General features: G+C 45.2%; 1 protein-coding gene and 1 non-coding gene across 4 annotated transcripts in view; one reads left to right on the top strand and one right to left on the bottom strand.

Annotated features, from left to right (window-relative positions):
* Window positions 1–1,406: 1,406 nt before the first annotated feature.
* The window catches only part of PSAP (prosaposin), a 33,846-nt gene continuing 13,213 nt past the window's right edge, over window positions 1,407–22,039 (top strand). For all 3 annotated transcript variants that reach the window (XM_032423935.1, XM_032423934.1, XM_032423933.1), the window contains exons 1-2: window positions 1,407–1,531; window positions 19,883–20,016. In XM_032423935.1, coding sequence (XP_032279826.1) covers window positions 1,492–1,531; window positions 19,883–20,016 — 174 coding nt within the window. In that variant the 5' untranslated portion in view covers window positions 1,407–1,491. The remainder of the gene's footprint in view (window positions 1,532–19,882; window positions 20,017–22,039) is intronic.
* LOC116644425 lies at window positions 20,757–20,859 on the bottom strand. Its single transcript, XR_004301745.1, has one exon. It is a non-coding gene; the product is annotated as a U6 spliceosomal RNA (small nuclear RNA).

Here is a 22,039-nt window from a genome sequence, read left to right as displayed (position 1 = left end):
CTTAAAAAAAAAAAAAAGTGGGCATGGGGACCATGGGCTAGATGTTCAGCATCCCTGAGGGGTGGTGCTATGTCACGGATGCCAAGTGGGGGAGATGTAGGAAGGAGAAACAGACCAACAGTGTCAGAGGCCAAAGGAAATGAGGAGGGGGACCTTCCAAGTAGGAATTTACAATCTGCTTTCAGAAAGCCATTCAGTGGAGGGCTGGGCTGGGTTAGAGTTAGTCTGGAGGGAGAGTTGGGGACATGGTGAGCGTAGGCGACTGTTTCAAAGAGTAGTGGAGGGGAAGTGAGAAAAAGCACAGAGCTGAAGTGAAAATCAGGAGCGAGACAAGATTTCTTTTGGATGGGAGAGCCTTGGGTATACTTGTAATCTGAGGACGAAGAGTCAGTGGCAAGGCAGGAAACTGAAGATAGAAAAAAGGAAAGCATACCTGATGGAGCAGAGTGCTAGAGGGATGACATTAAAAATATTTAACAATTGCTAAGGCAAGGGTGAGGAACAAGAATGAGGTTACAGGAGCTGATTGGCAAAAGTATAGGAGGGTTTAGCAGCTAACGTTTAGTCTCCTACAGAGAAGAAAAGGCATTTCCTCCTCAGAGATAGAAGGAAGAGGTAAGATAGGAAATGAGCATGAAGATAAAGATGAGGTAGGGGCTTGAGCATTGTTGAGAAGATCTAGAATGTAACAGAAACTTGAGACGATGAAAGCTTAAACAAGATTGGGTGTGTTTACATAAATAAAGTCTGGAGGTGGACCACATAGAACAGATGTAATCACCAAGGACCTAGGCTCTTATCTTGACCTTGAGAACTTAGATAAAATCGTTAACCTTTCTTAGTTTGGATTCTCACCTAAAAAATGGAATAGAAATAATCATACAATGTTACGTCTTTCTTTTCTTTTCTTTTTTTTTTTTAAAGATTTTATTTATTTATTTGACAGAGAGAGACACAGCGAGAGAGGGGACACAAGCAGGGGGAGTGGGAAAGGGAGAAGCAGGCTTCCCCGCTAAGCAGGGAGCCCGATGCAGGGCTCGATTCCAGGACCCCGGGATCATGACCTGAGCCGAAGGCAGACGCTTAACGACTGAGCCACCCAGACGCCCCTACAATATTATTTCTATATAACTTCTATAATAACAGAAAATGGTACCTCATAGAAAAAAAATGTGAGGCTTAAAAGATATTTATACGTATCTATACGTTTTAATGTTGACTTATTTATTACTACTTTTCTTTCGGGACGAATTCTCCCCTTGCACCACACGTTTCCCACCCCCACCCCGCGGCGTCCTCCTCCCTCCTCTCCGCCTCCAGTCGCGCAGACGCCCTGCGGGGCGCTGAGTCAGGCTGCGGGGAGAGCTCTGGCGGGCCTGGCCGGGGCGGGGCTTGCGCCTGCGCAGTGCACAGCTTCGGGGCGGGGCAGGTTTATAGCCACAGAGGATCAGCTGACGCTCTGCATTGCAGACTGCGGAGTCGGGCGTCGCCATGTACACTGTCTTCCTCCTGGCCAGCCTTCTGGGCGCGGGTAAGCCCTGAGACCCTCCAGTGTGGGGAAGGGATTCCCCGCAGTACGCAGCCCACCCGACCCGGAGCGGACCGTCCCGGGCCTCGCCCCTCCGCTCCCCGTTGGTGTTGACGAGGGGCGCTCAGTGCGCAGGCGCGCGCTGCGCAGATACCGGTGGGGCGGCGGACGGACTGTGGGAGGAGGGTGGGAGACTGGCCGCCTAGAAGTCCCCCCGGCCGGCGGCTCAGGGCTGGGGTCGGGGCGAGTGGGCTAGGAGGGCGGGACTGGAGCAGTAGCATTTCCCTCAGGGTTCGAGTTGGTGCCGCCCGGTGCCTCCCCACAGCTCTGGGGGTGGGCCTCTAGAGTGACCCCTCCTGCACCTGTGTTGTGCTTGGGCCGGCGCACGTGATCGAGATGGACTGGAGCCCCATCCAGCGGGACGCACTTTGGCCCTTGGCCTCAGTTGCTCTAGTGTTTAAGGATGTTGAAGTTGCAGGAAGCACATAAGTATGTTATCTCTGTTGATGTTTATCTTTACCTATATATTTACTCTCGATCCTCCATCTTGAAGATGATACGGGGTTTTGTGCGGATGATTTTGCAATGAAGTTCACGTTTCATCTCCTTTAAAAGGTTTTGCACAGCCGCTGGCCCGTTTTAGCAGCGGCCTTTATCTTGGAAAATGCAAGTACGTGAGAAGCTGTGCATAGGCGTATCCTTACACTTTTTTGTTGCCCTGAAATAGTACTGATGGTTATTAAAATCGTTGCAGGCTATGAAGGCAACACTTGGGAACCAGCTGCATTGCCTTCCTGGAATTAGAAGGATCCCTCCTGCCCTCCCCGTGTTACTGTGACCTTTCTCAGTTACTGTGCCCCAAATTCATGCCTTCAAATCTTAACCTCTTTTAAATCATCATGGTAAAGGAAAGTGAGTGTGGTTGAGTACTTATCAAACTTACATCGTTTTATAGTGGAGCCAGATTTTAATTTCTATACGGAGAAGATCCTAAGTCTGGGTTATTGTCAGGTATTATAGCATACGGAAAGGAAATAAACCTGATCGTTAGGGCCAACCTCAATTTCTGTTTCTCTAGTTAACTGTAATTAGGGGCTAGCTTCCATTCTATCATGCAGCTATTCAGATTTTAATAAATAGTAATAAAGTGGAGTTGATGGAAAACCAAAGATATAGGCTACTTACAGATGAAATAGATTTAAGATGTTTTTCTCATGTTAGAGCACCTCCCAAGAATGTGTCTTGACTAAACCACGCTCTTAAACTTGTTTTACTTGTCTGCGGTGAAAGGCGATCTGCTTATAAAGATTTTCGATTTTATAGTCAGTGAAGAAATTATTTCTCACTGGGGTTGATAATACTTGCTATTCCATGGTCTGTAGAATAAACTAATACTAGTCTCTAAATTTTCTGCACTGGTTGAGAACAATTTTTTGTTCTGTATCAAACAGTTGTCCTTATTGGCAGTGAGTCACTCCTCACAAGACCCTTAGGAATTCTGAATCACTCAAATCACCGGAGCGGGACTTGTTTCTTTTGAAATGTAAAATCCTCCGCTGGTATACTTGGGAATATGGTTAATCAGAATATTTGGTTAACATAAAAAACTAATGATGTAATGTATGGTGATTAACATAACAATTAAAAATAAAAAAAAATTTGGTTAACCAAGAAACTCTCTTCCCTTCCCTGAACATTTGAATAAATGGGAGTGTGTTACAATTATAGGCCTTGTTCTAATCTTGCTGCCCGGCCTTGGAGATTATCCCAAGGTTATGAATTTCTAATGGTACTGGGTTAGTGAAGGTGCATAGTGACTGCAGCCATCCTCCACTCTGAGAGGTACTTCGAACTTGCCGTTCCAACATGGCTACAGAATGTCATCCTGAACCTGGAAAGGCTTTGGGGTGTGTGTGTGTGTGTGTATGTTTTAATTTTAACTTAATTTTATTTTAAAGGTTTTATTTGACACAGGGTGGGGGGAGAGAGCAAGCACAAGCAGGGGGAAGGCAGGCAGAGGGAGAAGCAGGCTTCCTGCTGAGCAAGGAGCCCGATGGGGGGCTCCATCCCAGGACGCTGGAATCATGACCTGAGCTGAAGGCAGCCACTTAACCGATTGAGCCACCCAGGTGCCCTCTTGTGCATTTTAATGATGTCCTGGTGATTATAGAGGTACTTGGTTTTGAGGGGTTTTTTTGTTTGTGTTTGTTTTTGTTTTTGTTTTTTTTTTGATTCATCAGTGGTGCCTCCCTTTCCCCCACCTGATGAAGAAAGGGAAGTAATGGTATACTGAGAAAATTGGAGAGCATCTAATCTAACCTCTTTGTAAGGAGTGAAGGCACTGATGTACCCCCAGAATTGACTCTCCCAAGTCATAGGCCATTTACTGGGGAAGTCAGGATCAGAACCCAGGACTCCTGACAGTGCTTGCTCTTTCCATAGCCTTCCATCAACACTTAGGTTTTACAAACTGACTGGGTTGTAATTTACATACCGAAAACGTGCACATTTTATTTTATTTTATTTTATTTTATTTATTTTGTTAAAAGATTCTATTTTATTTATTTGAGAGAGAGAGAGAATGCGCGTGTGCATGCACGAGCATGGGAAGGAGCAGAGGGAGAGGGAGAAGCAGACTCTCCGCTGAGCAGGGAGCCCGACGTGGGGCTCAATCCCAGGACCCTGGGATCATGACCTGAGCTGAAGGCAGACGCTTAACCGACTGAGCCACCCAGGTGCCCCAGCATGCACATTTTAAATGTACAACTTGATTATCACAGTGTGAACATCACCACTGTAAGCAGCCCCCAAGGTCAAGGAATAGAGAGCATTACCAGCATCCAGAAGCCCCTGTGCTTCACCCATTCACTACCCTGTTACACTTGCCCCAGAGTAAACCACTTTATTAGCTTCTAGCACCGCAGATGTAAAAATAACTGTTTCTGAACTTTTTGCAAATGGAATCATATGGTAAGGGCATACTGTTGTGTGACTCCTGTCGGGGAAAAAGGCAGGGCCAGTGTTAATGAGGTGATACGTGTAAAGCATGCGGCATGGTACCTGGGCTGTGGTATGTGCTCAGTGAGGCTTAGGTGCCCTGTTACTGTCACTTGTGTGGTAGCTAAGACGGTGTGTGCCCCACACTGAGGCAGGTAGGCTCTCTGGGGATGCTAGAATGTATTACATACACATACATATTCATTTGATAGCTTATTTTTATGATGATTCAATACATGGATTTATGGTGCAACCTGCTGAATATCAGCAGAACTTCAGTTCTCACCCAACAGGAGTTTTGGATAAATCCCATTTCTTCATTTTCAATCAATAATCAGTTTTATTCTGAAAACATTAATGTAATTCATGAAGGGTTTATTTGTATTAACCAATCAAGGATTTGGTAAATGCTTTAGTTGGATTTGACAAGTTGTATCCAGTACATTCTACAAGTGGTTCTACGAGTGGAAGTATATTGGGTTGAGTGGTCTGGATTTTTCTAGATCAGGGAAAGGAGAAGTTGTTCCTCCATTTTCTTGGTTTGTGAAACGAGAATGGACAGGCTGGGGCTTGACTAGATGGGGAAGAGGGAGGACGGACAGGGTTGCTACTGGCTGGGGAAAGCACCTACTGAGGCATGGGAAGGCCCCTAAGCCAAGACCATGCCACCTGGGCAGGTGTGTGCCACAGCTTTTGGAGACAGTCTTCTAGCATGGGCATTCTAGATTACTGGATGCCAGGCTTAATAAAGCCTTGCTTTCTGGCTCCTGTTTGGTTCTTCCACCAGGAAGGACTGAATTTTCTTTAAATCAGAAGAGAATACTAATTATATTACCCTGCCTTTCCCTTCCCCCCCAAATAATTTTAAAATAATGGTGAAAAATACATGATTGGGATGAAGAATTTGGTTGTTGCAGAAGTACTAGTTGTTTTACTTTTTTGTTGTTGTTTTTCTGTGAAGTTCAGAAAATAACCAGAATTATGTTCTGGGTAACAATTTGTGTACTGAAAAATAATCTATGTACGCTCCATGTTCTCTTATGCAATTTGTAATGCAACTGTAATTTTTTTTTAATTTTTTTATTTTTTTAAGATTTTATTTATTTATTTGGACAGAGAGAGACACAGCGAGAGAGGGAACACAAGCAGGGGGAGTGGGAAAGGGAGAAGCAGGCTTCCCGCCGAGCAGGGAGCCCGATGTGGGGCTCGATCCCAGGACCCTGGGATCATGACCTGAGCCGAAGGCAGACGCTTAACGACTGAGCCACCCAGGCACCCCATGTAATTTTTTTTTTAAAAGATTTTATTTATTTATTTGACAGAGAGAGACAGCGAGAGGAGGGAACACGAGGAGGAGTAGGAGAGGGAGAAGCAGGCTTCCCGCGGAGCAGGGAGCCCGATGTGGGGCTCCATCCCAGGACCCTGGGATCATGACCCGAGCCAAAGGCAGACGCTTAATGACTGAGCCACCCAGGCACCTTGCAATTGTAATTTCTTACGCAATTTATAATTTCCTTGAGAGGAAACTGGAAAAGAATTTTATCATGTCACTGATAGCTGTATGATCTGGGCAAGTTAACACTGTCCTTTTTCATCTGCAAAGTAGGGTTACTGATTATTCCAGTCTAATAAGGTTGCTGTGAGGCTTTAGTATTTTGCTGTATAGAAGGGCATAGGTGGTAGGTCCTGTAAGGTTGGCTGCTATACCACGGATAAACCGTATCATGTTTGTCAGTGTCCTTGTTGTACCTGCACAAGCGACTCTCCTCTGCCCTTGATTTTGTGATATCCCTTGGCTTCTTTCATTTTAAAGGTCTTAAATTGACTTATAAATGTGTGCGCTGTATGTAATTCCTGGGTCCGGAAAACCAACCAGGAGAGGCAGTCGGCAGTTAGGAGGGGGTGGGAGTCTCTATTCTAGTTAGCCAGACTTGGTTTAGAACTAGATCAGCCTTTATCAGCAGCCCAGCAGATCAGGGCCCTGTCCTAGTAATCTTGAGTATTCCTATTCTAGGTCTGTTGTTACTAACCATGGTACCTGTTTACGTCCCCTCATCTGGTTTCCCCATCCAGAAATGGGGGTGAACTGTTGAGATAATGGCTGCACACTGTGAATAAGTCCAGCAGTGTAAAAATTAGGGCAGAAGTGTGTTTCCTTCCCACCACTGTCCCCCAGACCTTTCCCAGAGACAGCCTGGTACCAGCTCCTTTGGGAGCCTTCCAGAACAACATATAATTGACAGTGTGTGGGATTTCCTCCTCCTCTCTCTTTTTTCTTAATCACAAATGGTGGCATATTACACCAGCTTGGTCTTTTTTCACATGTGGAACATTGTAGACCTCCAAAAAAGTGGCAGAATAATTATAATGAGCACTACTGTATGCAATACTTGGTTAAGAAACAGGGCCTAACAAGCACCTGCCTTTGTAAAGAACCACCTTCCTGGGGTTGGTGTTTATCATTCCCTTGCAGGTCTTTATTCTCAAACATGGAAGTGTGACCTTCAACAGTATGTATGGTATGGTATTGGGTATTTTAAACATTTTACAAATACTGTATGTATTCTCGGGTTACTTTTTTTCTTTTGGCTAATGAGGTTCATTGATGTCAAGACCATGTAGAGCTTTCATTTTCACTCTAGTATTTCATTTATGTCATACTTTGTTGCTAGGCATTTAGATTATCTCTAGTTTTGTTTTTCTCTTAAACTGGTTCTATAAATGTTCTTGTGCACATGAACAGACATTTCTATAGGGGATATACCTAGGAATGGGATTGCTGAGCTGTAGAGAATGCATATTTTACTTTAGGAATTGCCGAATTCCTGTCTCAAATGTTTTGGGGTTTTGTAGTCCTATGATATACAGGTATATAGTTAATCAATAACCTTTGATGTTGTCAGACTTTAAATACTTTGCCAGTTTTATAAAAGAGTAAATAGGTTTGCATTATTCTTTTATTTATGCCTTAGAGGCCATTTCATGCTAGTATGGATAGACCTATGTTTTATTTTTTTATTTTTTTATTTTTTTTTAAATTTTATTTATTTATTTGCCAGAGAGAGACACAGCGAGAGAGGGAACACAAGCAGGGGGAGTGGGAGAGGGAGAAGCAGGCTTCCCGCAGAGCAGGGAGCCCGATGCGGGGCTCGATCCCAGGACCCTGGGACCATGACCTGAGCCGAAGGCAGACGCTTAACGACTGAGCCACCCAGGCGCCCCTAGACCTATGTTTTAAATTTCAGAATAATTTTAGATTTACAGAAAAATTAAAAAGATAGTGTGGTGAGTTCCTGTATACTTCACCCAGCTTCCTCTACTGTGAACATCTTATATACCCACTGTATATTTGCCGAAATTAAGGAGTGAACATCGGGACAGTGTTAACTGTGCTGCAGACCTGATGGGGCCTTTACCAGTGTGCCCATTGATCTCATGTTTCTGTTCCAGGATCCAGTCGAGTACCACATTGCATTTAGTTGTCTGTCTTAATCTCCTCCTACCTCCCAGCTGTTGAAAAAACAGTTGGCAGAGGATTTCATTGTATGCATGTGTCAATTTAGTTAACCTCATTGAACATCTCTTTTTCAGAAAAACTGAAATGAATCCTAATGACACTTCTAAATTTTAAAATTGAATCCTGGCCATATTTGGACAGATAACTGCTTTTGAAAAGAAATTATTTACTTTAAGGGAAATTTCATAAATTAGATTGAAGGAGATACTATAGAAAGTGTTTTTGGCCAGTCTTTGTGATGACACTTAATTACAATAGAGGAAAAAAACTCCATTACCAGTGGTGATGGGATGCTGTCCTGCAAGTGTGGGCATTGATAACAGAGGGCCTCCCATCTCACGAGGATTAAAACCCAAGGTTTATCTTGTGGGGTTGCATGTTATCCGGCTTTTGGCTGCCTTTCAGAGCTCTTCTCCCTCTTCCTCACATGTCCAGCCTCTGGCGCCCTGTTGTTTGCTCAGAACCTTTGCGTTTTGTGTTCCACCTTTCTGGAACATTTTCCTCTTGAGATGATCCCTGTGGATTCCTCCCTCCACTCAGTTGTCTGCTCAGTTGTTGCCTTATCAGAATTCCCCACTGCTCTGTCTAAATGGCCATGTCATCCTGCCCTAGTCTTGTTCTTCCTTTGACTTTGCTTCATTTGTTTTCCTGGCACTCACCACTACCTGGCATTCTGTGCTATGTGTATTTGCAGTTGGTCTGTCTGCAGCGTGTGTGACCCTGCTCGGCCCATAATAGGCGCTCAGTGTTGCTAAACGGTGGTGTGAGGTGCTGCCAGGTGGACTCCAGCCCAGCAAGGTTATTGGGCCTGAAACTGCAGTGTGGATAGTGCCAAGTCTTTATCACAAATAAAAAAAGCATTTTCTTTTATTTACTGAAAGTCGTTTTAAGAGTTTGTGTCTTGGAGTTAACAAATCAGCAGTGACTTTGAGCTCAGGTGAAGTGTTGACCGTTATAATAGTTTACATCCCAATTAGAGGGACCTGCAAATCTGTTGGAGAGGGTTTTTTGTAGGCGGTAGAGACATAGGAGCCTGACAGAACTTACTCTGGTGGCTGTGATTTGTGGTAAATCTGAAAAGGGAACCAGCTGTAATTTGAGAAGTTATTTCCCTTCCGTTGGGTTCCAGAAATTGGCTGTAAATGGTGGCTTTAAAGCTTTCTAGTCTCTGCATCCTTATATACTTGTGAGTTGAGGGACCCCAAAGAGCTTTTGTTTATGTGGGCCCTAGCTATCGATATTTACCTCTTATCAATTAAGCTGACAATTTAAAAAAAATAATCTTTTAGAAATGGTAAGCATGTTAACATTATAATTTTAGTGAAAAATAACTTCCCTTAAACACAGACATATTACGTGAGAAGAACGGCTTGTTTGAGATTTTTGCAGTTTTTTTTTTTTTTTTTAAGATTTTATTTATTCATTTGAGACACAGAGATACAGAGAGAGAGCGAGCATGAGCAGGGCGGGAGGCAGAGGGAGAGGGAGAAGCAGGCTCCCCACTAAGCCAGGAGCCCGACGTGGGGCTTGATCCCAGGACCCTGGAATCATGACCTGAGCCGAAGGCAGACGCTTAACCATCTGAGCCACCCAGGCACCGCAAGATTTTTGCAGTTTTTCTAACACCTGGCTCGAGTCTCTGCTGCGTCTGCTTGCGGTGCGCTGCTGTGCCACGTGCCATATGCCTCCGGAAAAACTCCACACTGCACATGTGGGAGTGAGCGAGTGAGAAAGGCAGCTAGCGCCTTGGTATTACTGTTAGGAGAAGTTTGACCTCCTAGACGCCCTGAGGGAATCTCTGGGACCTTCAGGGTTCTCTGGACCACACTTTGAGAACCACTGGTAATAGCTGCTTTGCAGGAGCTACAGGCATCATAATTGCCACTTAATTATTGTGTATCCAGTACTGTTCTGAGTGCTTTTTGCTTCACGTTGATTTAATCCTCACAGCAGCCCTCTGAGGTGAGACCAATGGAATCAGAATGCTGGAGCATCCTAATATCCTGCCCAAATCTATGCCATGGTCTAAAGTTTAGATTTTGGTATTTCAAACGAAGGGCTGTATTCCTATTATTGACTGAGGTGAGTCAAAAGTGACATATATAGTTGACACACTTGCAGGTATCTGAAACTGTTTAGTTAATGATCCTGTGGGACAGGCCCAGAGCTCTGAACTTCCGTATTAGTGGGGTTTGGCTGAGATCTTTTTTTAGCAAATTATTGCCTTCTACAAGTATGCTGAGACCACCCAGCCTGTTAGCAGGGATGGGGTAGAGCCCATGCCGGCTTCTAGCTGACTGAATTGACTCCTCTGCAGCACCTGGGCTGGGACTAGGACTCTTGACCTCTGTCTGGACCTGTTCACCTGACTGGACCCTGGGCAGTCCGGCCAGGGGCTCATTTCTTCATAGTCCAGTTGTGGCAGCGTCTTACCTAAGGTGATTGAAGTTCATCTCTGATCATCACCTGATAGATTGACACTTGGAAGAAGAGCTTTGCTATAAGTTTATGTTGGATTGGAGTGCTCTTGAATGAACTAGATAGGAATTTCTCTTCCCAAAATTAATTATGCCACATTGCATCACTCTTGTGCAAGCTATGAGGATTGCATTCTTGTCCCTCAGTGTTTCAGTTATGATTGCACAAGCTGATTTGCCTGACCACTCTCTTGCCTTCTCCATGTAGATCAATATTTTGTCCTATTTTTTTTTTTTTTTTTTAAAGATTTTTGTCAGCGAGAGAGCGAGAGAGCGCGCACAAGCAGGGAGAGCTGCAGGCAGAGGGAGAAGCAGGCTCCCCGCTGAGCAGGGAGCCTGAATTGGGATTCAATCCCAGGACCCTGGGATCATGACCTGAGCCGAAGGCAGAGGCTCAACCGATTGAGCCACCCAGGCATCCTGATCAGTTTTTTGTCCTGGAATGATCTTGCTTGTGAGAAAAATTAAGGAGCAAGAGGAGGGAAAAATTAAGGAGGGAGAGGAGAAATAGGGAAGAACCTTTGTCTTAGATAACAGAACTAATAGCCTGTTGGGGCCAGAGGTGATGGGATGTCCGCCAAGTGAGCTTTATCGGTACAGATTTCTTTTGTGATAAGAGGAATTTTTGGATCTTACTTCCTTCAGATCAAGGCAGGCTGCCTTGGAACATATGCTATTCTGAATGATTAAATGAGCAGTGTTTTTATTCTACTCTGCAGAATGCTTCCCAAAGCAGGATCCTCTAAAGAAGAGGCAGGTGCTCCTTGCCGTAGAAGCCAGCTTTTGGATGGAGCAGTCAGTGTTGAGTGTATTGCTTTATCTTCCGCAGAACCTAAGTGCATGAATTCTGAGAAATGTCTGAGTGCAGGGAGCCTGAGGTAGATGCCGCCCCTCCCGGGGTCAGCTTCATTTGGTTTCCTAGCAGCCTGCCTGTTGCCATGGTGCTCCGTTACCCAGGCGGCAGATCCATTGCCCTGTGGAATGTCTGCTCTGATCATTGGTGCTGCGAAGCTGGTTGTATTTTCTCTTACCCTTTTTTTTTGGTAATTAGACTCTGTACAGTATTTAGCATATGTTATCTAAGATATTTACAAGGAAATACAATGGCTAAAATAATAAGACTGATTGTGTTAACAAATGGAGCGTAAGATACATCTTCTTGGGAAGGTTGTCCCCTTCATTCTGAGAGTGTTTTTGAAAACCTTCAGTAATTAAGTTGTGTATGTAGGCTTTAGAATATCCTCAGTGGAGGTAAGCCTTAAAAAGACTTGTTGTTTGGGGACTCTTCAGGTGAGTGAGGTAGATGATTAAGCTGGTATTTAGTTAGGCTTAGATTTGACTGCGGACAACGGAGATTAGGTAGTAGTGGCTTACATATGATAGTACCGTCCCTATCCTTCCACAGGACGTTCAGGAGCCGGACAGTCCAGGGCTAGTGTGGTGGTTCTACTTCCAGAAGCTCCGAGAGACTGCATCCTTGAGGTCTAGCCCCTTTCTTCATGAGTGCTAAAGATCCAGCCGGCACATTTGTCATTCAAGGCCAGACTGTGGTTTCATGGCCAGACCCTGCTACAAGGGAGACTGGGAAATGCAGTTTTTAAATCTTGGCAGCCATGTGTATAACTAAAAATCTGTGGTTCTGCTCCTGTGAAAGGCGTGGAGAATGAATATAGGGAACAACTTGTGGTCTCGTAACCAAACCCAGGTTCCTCTGTTGGGTGTGCAACAAAGCCAGTCTCTGAGACATCAGGTTTCAGTAAGGGAAGGGTTTCTTTGAGAGCCAGCCAGCCAAACAAGGAGACGAGAGGGCAAGCCTCAGATCCTCCTCCCTGAAGGGGGAGAGAACAAGTTTTATAATCATAGGGGTTGAGATTACATATGTATATTGATGAAAAGGGCGGGGAAACAGGACTGTTCATGAGGAAAGGTGGAGCATGTGCATTGAGCAAACATGTATGTGACCTATCCCAGTTCATTTTGGGGTGGGGACGTAAAATTAAAACGAGGCAAAATTGGGGTCCTTGACATCATCTTAAGGAGAAGGGACTATGTGCATGCTCCGAGAGCTCCTATAAACTGGATGGGGTCTTGGGCTCCTATCTCAGGTAAGGAATGCAGGGCCTTGCTTGCTCATGGGTTGGAACCTTATCAGTGACCTTCAGCTCAGGCCTCTGCCGTGAATTTTGTTAGTGGAGTCTGAAAAGAAACAACAGCTGATTAGGGAGAAACAGTTCTGGGAAAACAAGCTTTAAATCTACTGGTAGTTTCAGCCTCATTAACCCTATAGGATACAGTTTCAGGTTCTGCCTCCTTGGGCAGAAATTGTTCCCTGAAACTGGTGGTAAGGTTTAACTTGTTTCTGACTTTGAAGGTAACATGGGAAAAAATTGTACCACAATATAAAAATCAGAACGTGAATGCCTTCCATTGGTGGTCATCCCCTCAAGTCCATCACTAACAATTAGGTGCACAGTTAACTGAGCTTTGTCGGTACCAGGCACTCTGTCCTTTCTTTGCTTTCTCATTGATTGTCACAGAATTCCTGAGAAAGGGGCACTCTTTTTCCATATTTTGTAGATAATTGTGGCATAAGTAAATGTCCAGGTCTTGGCTTTATTAGCTAGCAGAGCAGGGGTTTCAGGCCAGTCTACTCCCCCGCACTCAGGGCAGCCATCATTTTGTCATAACGCCTCCTCAACCTTCCAGAAAAGGAGAGTTTTTGAGGGGGCTTTTCTAAAAAAGGTGGGTTCCAGTTGCCGTAACTATTTCAGGGTCGGAGGTAAAGATCTTAGCCCATAGTTCCCGTGTCATGAATTTATTGAGAGCATTTCATCTGTGGTATTTTAAATGCCTTGCTGGGCACATCTCATTCCTGCTCCTGCAAACATCTTGTTTAGTACCTGCGTACATAGTTGTCTACTCCTGGGCTTCTAACAGTGGAGCCTGTGTTTCCCTCTCTGTGACTAATCAACGGCTTCTGAGGATTTGGGTTATAACTCTCTAGGTCTTTGAGCTGCCAGTTAAGTACTTGATGAAATGCAGAGTAAACAGGGGCGCCTGGGTGGCTCAGTCGTTAAGCGTCTGCCTTCGGCTCAGGTCATGATCCCAGGGTCCTGGGATCGAGTCCCACATCGGGCTCCCTGCTCAGCGGGAAGCCTGCTTCTCCCTCTCCCACTCCCCCTGCTTGTGTTCCCTCTCTCGCTGTCTCTCTCTCTCTCAAATAAATAAATAAAAATCTTAAAAAAAAAAAAAAAAAAGAAAATGCCAGAGAGACGCTGGTAAAGGCATGATGGCTGAGAGATGTCATATTCTGGCAGTTGAAAGTACATAACGATGTCATCTTGATTTTTTTTTTTTTTTTGAATGAGAGATTGAGCATTTTTGAAAAATTAACATATAACGTATTTGTTTCAGGGGTACAGGTCTGTGATTCATGAGTCTTACACAATTCACAGTGCTCACCATAGTACATACCCTCCCCAGTGTCCATCACCCAGCCACCCCATCCCTCCCACCCCCCTCCACTCCAGCAACATCTTGATTCTCAACAACATTCCAGTGACCCCAGTAGCTGCATCTTCATTTTACAGATGAAGAATAAGCTCAGGACAGTGATTGGCTGAAGGTCATTTATTTGGGTGGGACTTGGAGGCAGATCTTGTGTTTTGTTTTGTTTTGTTTTTTTTCAGTGTCCCACATTTGAAAAACATTTAATTTAAATGGTGGGTCAGGTACCTTAGATGTCTCATTTTCTAAGCTCAAGATTTAGTTTCTTTTTGCAGGAAGTCATCACACCTAAAAACACAACGTGGCTCTAGTGAGTTCGCCCTGCCTTCCAGGCCCACTGAGGTTTTTTTTTTGGTCTAGAGACTAGAGCTGCTGCAAAGCCCCTTTCTGGTCTAGCTCATGGCATCCGTTCTCAGTAAATTAAAATTCCATTACAGCCCATTTTTTTTAATAAATGACCTACATGTGGGTCATTAGAACATGTCTATTTTCTTCTAGGCCTGGGGAGTAAAAAGGGAACACAGTGCACCTATCCCTCTGCTAAGGAAATACAATTGAAGTTTTGTGTCTTAGAAAACAACACAAAACCTGTCTTCCTTAATAAAAGGAAACCAGCCTGTAGGGTTTTAGTGTGTCTGAGGGGATTATTTCTGTAATCTCAGTTTACCTCGGTGTTGTCCTTGAGGGCTCAAACGGCAGGCCTTGGAACTGAGAGGGGTAGTGCCTGGTTGCCCTTGCCCCGAGGAGTGTTTGTATCTTAACATATTTAATTAGAACTCTCCAGGGGGTCAGGCTCATGTTTTCTAAGAACTTTCTTAGAGTTCAGCATATTGCCTCAAAAGAAGGAAGTTGGTGTTTGGGGGCAGAGTGTGGGAGAGTGAGAGTAGAGAAGAAGGCTTTGCTGGGAACATCTTTTGAGGCATAACTCATCAGAAAGTGGCTTAGGGTAATTTTTATATGTTGGTTGTGTACACACACTGAAAACGTCATTTACCTCATTGTTACAGGAGTGAAGATGTGTAGCTCCTAAGAGGACTTCTAGCCCTGCTCACCATGCAAGATTTCTCTTATGTAGAATTCCTTATAGTTGGGCATTTTGTTTCTGTGTGGTTGCTTCTGCTTTTGGAGAGGTCATCCTCTAATGAGGCAGCTCATTCCCTCTTTGTAACCCTGTGGATGGCCCCTACTTCGAGCTGTGGTCTGTTTCCCTTCACCTCTACGCATTGCTCTGAGGTCTGGGTCTGAAACCACACAGCAGATCCGCTCCCATGTGATAGGTGGAAGGCATCCTTTCCCTATGAAGATGGCTGTGTTTCTCAGAAACATTGTCTCTCCCAGCTAAACACCTCCAGTATTCTAGGGGACTCAGGAATGGTGTCACGTGCCCTCACCTTCCCGACCTGCTGTTCTTGTCATTGACTCATGGCAAGCAGAGCACACAGGTGTGTTCTGTCCTTCTGTGGCCTGAGCCCTGCTGCGTGTTCACATTTTTTTTTTTTTTAAGATTTCACTTATTTTTTGACGGGGGGGGGGCGGGGGGAGAGGGAGAGAGAGTGCGAGTACAAGCAGGGGGAGCGGCAGGCTCTGCTCAGCAGAGAGCCTGGCTCAGCCCGAAGTGGGGTTCGATCCCAGACCCCAGGATCACAACCTGAGCCAAAGATAGACATTCAGCTGACTGAGCCACCCAGGCGCCCCTCCTGTTCACATTTAAGTTTAACCTTGTGAGTTTCATTTTTATAGCTGTCTGTTCTTTTGGAATCTTTCTTTTAGCTTCTTTCTCAGTCCTGCTGCTGCTGCTGCTTGCTTGGAATTTTTGGTATGAGCTTTCCATTTGAGTTAGGTGCCCCATCATCTGAATTCCCTACCTCCTTTACAGTTCTTCTGCCACATCACGCCTGGGTTTTTAAGACACTAGCATGAGCCATTGCCCACAGAGTAAGCTTTCACATAGGGATGAGCGTGCCACATGAGGTCTCATCGGGCCTGAGGTCTGTCTTTGCAGCCTGGCTCCTGAGAAGACAAAGATTTCTCTCCTTTGGAATGTTCAAGAATTCCCTTTCCCCCTCTCAGCCAGCCTTCTGTATTTCTGTCTTTCAGGGGCCAGTTCAGATTTCTTTTTGAAGAAGACTCTGCTCGCTCCCCCACACAGCTATTAATTTTGCTGCTCCAGGGCCCCTGTTTTCTATTAACATACCACAATTTCTTCAGGGTCTGTCCCTCCCACCGTGGAGTCAGCCCAAGTCTGTTCACTTTGTTCGGCTGCCTGAGCACAGTGTTCTTGTCCCAGTCAGTGGAGTTTGGTAATCGTGCCTTCATCATAGTTGTTTTCCCTCTTGGGTGGAGAAAAACCATGCTTGCTTTTAGAGCCTTCAGTCCCCAGGGGGGATCCCTGGGCAGGGGTAGTGCCTGAGAGCTCCCTGAAATGATGTGAGGGTATTGTGTAGAAATACATTTTCCAGGAAAAGGATTCATGTCTCAGAGTGTTCCGACCCCACTGTTTGGTTCCCTCACAGGGCATCAGGTCCTGAAATAAGCACCTGAACCCTCCCCAGGTAGCTCACTAGTATCACCCGTGCTTGTGTTTCAGCCTCACATTACCGATCCTGAGGACGCACAGTTGTTTGTTAATAGACATTGGGTCATTTTAGGACATCAGATTTGTTGTATATACCACAGACTATTTTTATAATATGCACCTTTAAAAATGTGGCTTTAAGTTGGAGGAACATGGGAGTGTGTTACTGAGAATTTAATTTCTAGGAGCTGGGAGTTCAGTTTCATTTCTCAATGTCCATGAAATGTTTTAGGCTTGACTTTGAGGACTCCTTGGTCTACCAGATTGGCCATTGTACGTACATATACACACCTTCTACTTGTGAAAGTTCTGAGGAGGGCTGTGGAGTAACAGTAACTATTGGGATTGTGGAATGACTTGGGTTTTTGTTAGCTGGACCAGTCTCAGATAACCAGCTGCCCAAGACTATTTTTAGTCCATAACAGTTGGCCAAAGCTGGTAACAAAGTCATTATTGCACATGATTACTGTTTCAAGTTCCTTTTTTTTTTTTTTTTAAAGATTTTATTTATTTATTTGAGAGAGAGAGAGAATGAGAGAGAGCACATGACAGGGGGGAGGGTCAGAGGGAGAAGCAGACTCCCCGCCGAGCAGGGAGCCCGATGCGGGACTCGATCCAGGGACTCCACGATCATGACCTGAGCCGAAGGCAGTCGCTCAACCAACTGAGCCACCCAGGCGCCCATCAAGTTCCTTAAAGGAGTAAATAAGCTACAAAGTATTCTTGCTTCTTGGGCCTATGATTGTGCATCCTGTTCCCGAAACCTGATAGATTTTGGCCCTTATAGCCAATTCCTGACTGGGATGGTTGGAGAAAAACCCCGGATCAAAGTTCTAGTTCACTGCACATTTGTGAGAATGGAGAATGGTGGTCAGGCCTTATGTAGAGAGGGCTGCTCCCTGGCCCTGTCTTGCTCTCTGAATCCTGTCCTGGCTCTGGTCTGCTGATGCCTAACCTCTTTCTGGCCACCCTGTGTATCACTGTGCATTCTTTTGCCTAGAGACTCATTTTGTAGCTTCCTGTTATTTTTCTGGCTCTTTTCTCCCAGTTGGAGGTAGAACCAGTTGGTGTATCTTGGGTGCTTTTCAGGATTCCCTGGGGCCTGGTGCGTGGAAGGAGCCTGGGAGGTGCTGCTGGAGCCTGTTGGCTGTGTGTGCTGTCTCTATGACCCCCCCACACTTTCCAAGAGCCCTTACCCTTGTGACACAAATTTTGCCCCCTCCCCTTTCCCCACCCCTGCAGCTGAGGGCTGGCTGCAGCCTAGCTTGGCTACATTATAGATACTAAACTTCTATGAACCATCTGGGGATTAGTATGTACTATTGAATCTGCTGCATGTTTTCCCCTGGAAACCAGAGTCCAGGCCAATGGCTGTTGGAATGTGGCTAGTTCAGTTGTGTTTGTGAACTGGTTACGGATGCGGTTTTTGCTGCAAAGGGGCATCAAAGGCAGTAACCTGGGTAGCAGATTAATAATTCATTTGCCAGTGTCTGAAAGGGTGCAGATCATCTGGCTTGAGCTTTCTGCAGACCTGTGACTCAGTCTTTGTGTGAATAGTTTGTGGAATATAGTTTTGGCCGAAAAGCTAGTAATGACTGCGTTTCATTGCCTTCCCTCTCCTGGAGTGAGAGCACCTGCCAACCTCCATGCTTTGTATACTGTGTGTGTGTGATTCCTCATGTCTGTGGAATCACTGTGCCTTCTCATTGGCTTACAAATTGAAGCAAAGAGCCAAGCCACATGACTCCTGAGGTTGTCAGTCTAGTTCGTGGGTGGATTTTCTCCTCAGACTTGGGCCTCGTGTTTCCTATTCACAGTAGAAGGTGGTTCTGTCCTACTGAGCTGTTGCTGGAGTCGGCCTTCTGCGCTGTCACCCATCTTATTGTAGCCCGATGGAATCTGTTGTTTTCTAGCTGAATTGTTGGCTTAGAGGTGAGGTGCCAAAGTCAAGGTTACTGTAGCCCTTTTGTAAGAAACATACGAACCCTTAAGGCAGTTTATAAAATATTTTAAAGAGATTCACAAACAACATAATTTTGGGAGGTATTTGTTTTTTTGTGCAACTTCTATATAATTTCATATTCTTGAATTTTTTTCTATTTGATATATAATGTTTTTATACTTTACAGCTACATAATCTTTTTAGTAAGAATCATTAGTTTTTCCCCCCTCTATTTTTGGCCATTCAGGTTACATCTACTTTTATTTTTAGTATTGTGAATTACACTTAATATATTTATGCATATCATATTTTGCCTCTTGGAATGCTGTATTTCCTTATAATCCATTTCTAGAAGTAGATTACTTTTGTTTTTTAAAGTAGGCTCCACACCCAACGTGGAGCCCAATGTGGGGCTTAAACTCATGACCCTGAGATCAAGACCCTGAGATCAAGACCTGAGCTGAGATCAAGAGTTGGGGACTGAGCCTCCAAGGTGCCCCTAGAAGTGGATTACTTTTTTGAAGAGAGATTTTTTTTCCCCAGTTTTTGAAATACATTAAGAAGAAGTCCTTACCAGTCACACTTATCGGCCGTACAAATGCATATTCTGCTACAAACTTGTCACTTTTTTCCCCCCTTGGCTATTTAACTTTCAAAATATGGCACCTTCTTGCTGTAACTGGCGTTTCTTTGGTCCTAGGGGACTTTGTATCTTTCTTGTGTTTTTCCCTAGTCCCATTTCTGCGCATGTGACTTCTGCCTGAGTCCTTTCTTATCACAGCACATGCCATGCTGTGCACCCGGTTTTGAGTGGACACGTATTCACTGGGTGATACCAAAGTGGATTATGGAGGGTTTTTTTGTTAGTAGACTTATGTGCACATATTCACAAAGCTAGATTTATAAAAGGGCTCTTTTACTAGAATATTAAGAGTCATTGTTTTTGTAATGAGAATATGAATCTTGTTTTCCCTACAGATTAAAAAAACCTGACTTTGTCATTCTTCAGAAGTTAAAAATTTTTTATAATTAAATGTCAGTGTTTTCGCACATGATTTATTCATGAAAGATTTTTAAGGTTGTAAAGATAAAAAGGCCTCATACTCTTTAAAGATAGTTTGAGAGGAAAAAAGCAAAGCAGGTAGTCCCTGGTCCCTCCCAGCCCTGTGACTTAGACTGAGACATCACTGAGCTTCTTGACCCAATGCCGCTGTGTGGTTTGTGTGCCACGCAGCTGGGTGAGGGGCTGAGCTGCTGTCCAGCTCAGTGCCCGGGCTGGTGCTTCACCCTGGGTAGGTGAGTGAGGTGGGACGCCTTCTCATGCTGGTTTTTCTTTTAGCTCTAGCCAGCCCTGTCCTGGGCCTGAAGGAATGCACCAGAGGCTCAGCAGTGTGGTGTCAGAACGTGAAGACGGCAGCTGATTGTGGGGCCCTGAAGCACTGCCTGCAGACCGTCTGGAACAAGCCGACGGTGGTAAGTGCCGTTGGGACCGTACCCAATCTCCTTATGTCGTCTGTAGCTGTTGCCATTTACAAAGCGCTTTCTTTTGCCTCACTTCGTTTGCTCCTCACAGTGACCCTGCGAGGGAGGCAGGATCTGTTGCAGGGTGGATCCATTTTAGCACAGTGGAAACGGAGTCTCAGAGAGGTTAAGGTTCTATTCCCCCAAGGTCAGGGAGTCTCTTTTTGGCAGTGAGAGGCTTGAGGTCCGCCCATAGCCACCACTGTGTGCACTCCATGCTGCCTTCTGGGCCACTGTGCACGTCCTACCTCTGCACTCCAGGTGAGGGACCAGAGGTTTGTAGCTTCCGTTCCCGGAGCTGGGTACAATGGCACAGCTCTATCCCTTGGTCACTCAAAAAAATAGATGCTAGGGGTGCCTGGGTGGTGCAGTCGGTTAAGCGTCGGAGTCTTGGTTTCAGCTCAGGTCTTGATCTCAGGGTCATGAGATCGAGCCCCAGGCTCTGCACTCAGCACTGAGTCTGCTTGAGTTTCTCCCTCTGCTGCTATGTGCTCTCTCTCCCAAATAAATATATACATTTTAAAAAAAAGTGGATGCTAAACTTTTGAAATGCTTCCCTGCTTTTTGGTATTTTCATTCTTTGCCTCTCGCAGACAGGCAGATCGCGGATTCAGACCCTAGAGCTTAGTAGCTATTTAAAATGTTATTTCTAGCTATAGCCAAACTGGAAAAGATGCTACTGAATTTTTTTTTTTAACATGGAACACTTCACAAATTTGCGTGTCATCCTTGCATAGGGGCCATGCTAATCTTTTCTGTATTGTTCCAATTTTAGTATATGTGCTGCTGAAGCAAGGCTGATGCTACTGATTTTTCATCTAAATGGTGTTAAATATAGCGTATTAATGTGGGGCTCCTTACATTCATGGGGAATACTCTGAGATGACAAAGCTCAAGTGCATTCTTCCTGCGACCTGAACCCTTAGGAGACGCCTGAGCTTTGTTGGCTGTACCAGCTGACTGCAGAACATGCATGTGGCTTGCTCCAGGATGTGCCACCCCTGACTGTGTGTGGAGTTCCAGGTCTAAAACTTGTCATCAGCGGCCACTAGTGCTGCTTCATTAAGAGAAGAATAATTAAAGACCCTGTTCTTTTAGAAATAGTTTCTGAATTCGCTGAAACACTACCCTCTGTGGCCAAAATTACTTTCTGATTTGGTTTCTAATTTGCTTCTCATCTTGTTTTTAATACGGCTTCCTCTTTTCAAATTCAGCGTGTGACAAAGGGAGGACTTTAGCTCTTCCCTTTTGATAAGGCAGTTTCATGGTTGCCTGCATCCGGTATTAGCCTGATAAGGCGCAGAGGTTCAAATTGATTTCTTTCAACGCAGCTAAGTTCACAGGTGTTCCTTCATCTCACCCAGATGTGTTAGGTCCTTCCTTCTTTATGGGTTCAAAATCAGTTGCCCTCAAAAGGGAGCTTCCCACGAGCCTCAAGAAGCAGCTAGAATCGCCATGTCCTGGGCCACATGGGGCCTGGGGTGCCCAGGCTTCTCAGGGGACAGGCATGCTGTTTCTGAGCTCTGGGGTGGTGACGTATGGCTTCCACGAGAGCATAGCAGCCCCTGGGAGCTGGAAGGTCGGTAGAGTGCGGGAGTCAGTGCCAGTGTCCGGCTGGGCTTCTCTGCCGCACCCCCTTTTACTCTGTGATAGTAATTGACCCCAGGTGACCGGTTTTCTCTGATTTCTGCTGCTCTGATTTTCACCTTTCCAAGCCTCAGTTTCCTCCTGGAGCTGTTGTGAGCATTATGACATTTGGCCTGTGCCATGTGTGCTGAGGTGTAGACGGTACAAGAAGGAAAGGGTATCTATCCCTAGAAGCACAGAGTGTTCTGGTCAGGCCTGCCTGACCCTGCTCCTTCCCCTGGGCTTTCCATCTAGGTGGGGAACCAGGATGTGCCAGTGTGTCTGACGTCCTTGGTTAGATAGAATAGGACAGAGGCCGGGCGGCTTTGCAGCTGTGTATGGTGTGCGT

Source organism: Phoca vitulina, unplaced genomic scaffold (assembly GCF_004348235.1).
Source record: "Phoca vitulina isolate PV1807 unplaced genomic scaffold, GSC_HSeal_1.0 scaffold29, whole genome shotgun sequence".
Classification (NCBI taxonomy): domain Eukaryota; kingdom Metazoa; phylum Chordata; class Mammalia; order Carnivora; family Phocidae; genus Phoca; species Phoca vitulina.
Note: the sequence above shows the minus strand (reverse complement) of the source record. Positions and strands in the feature narration are given on the sequence as shown.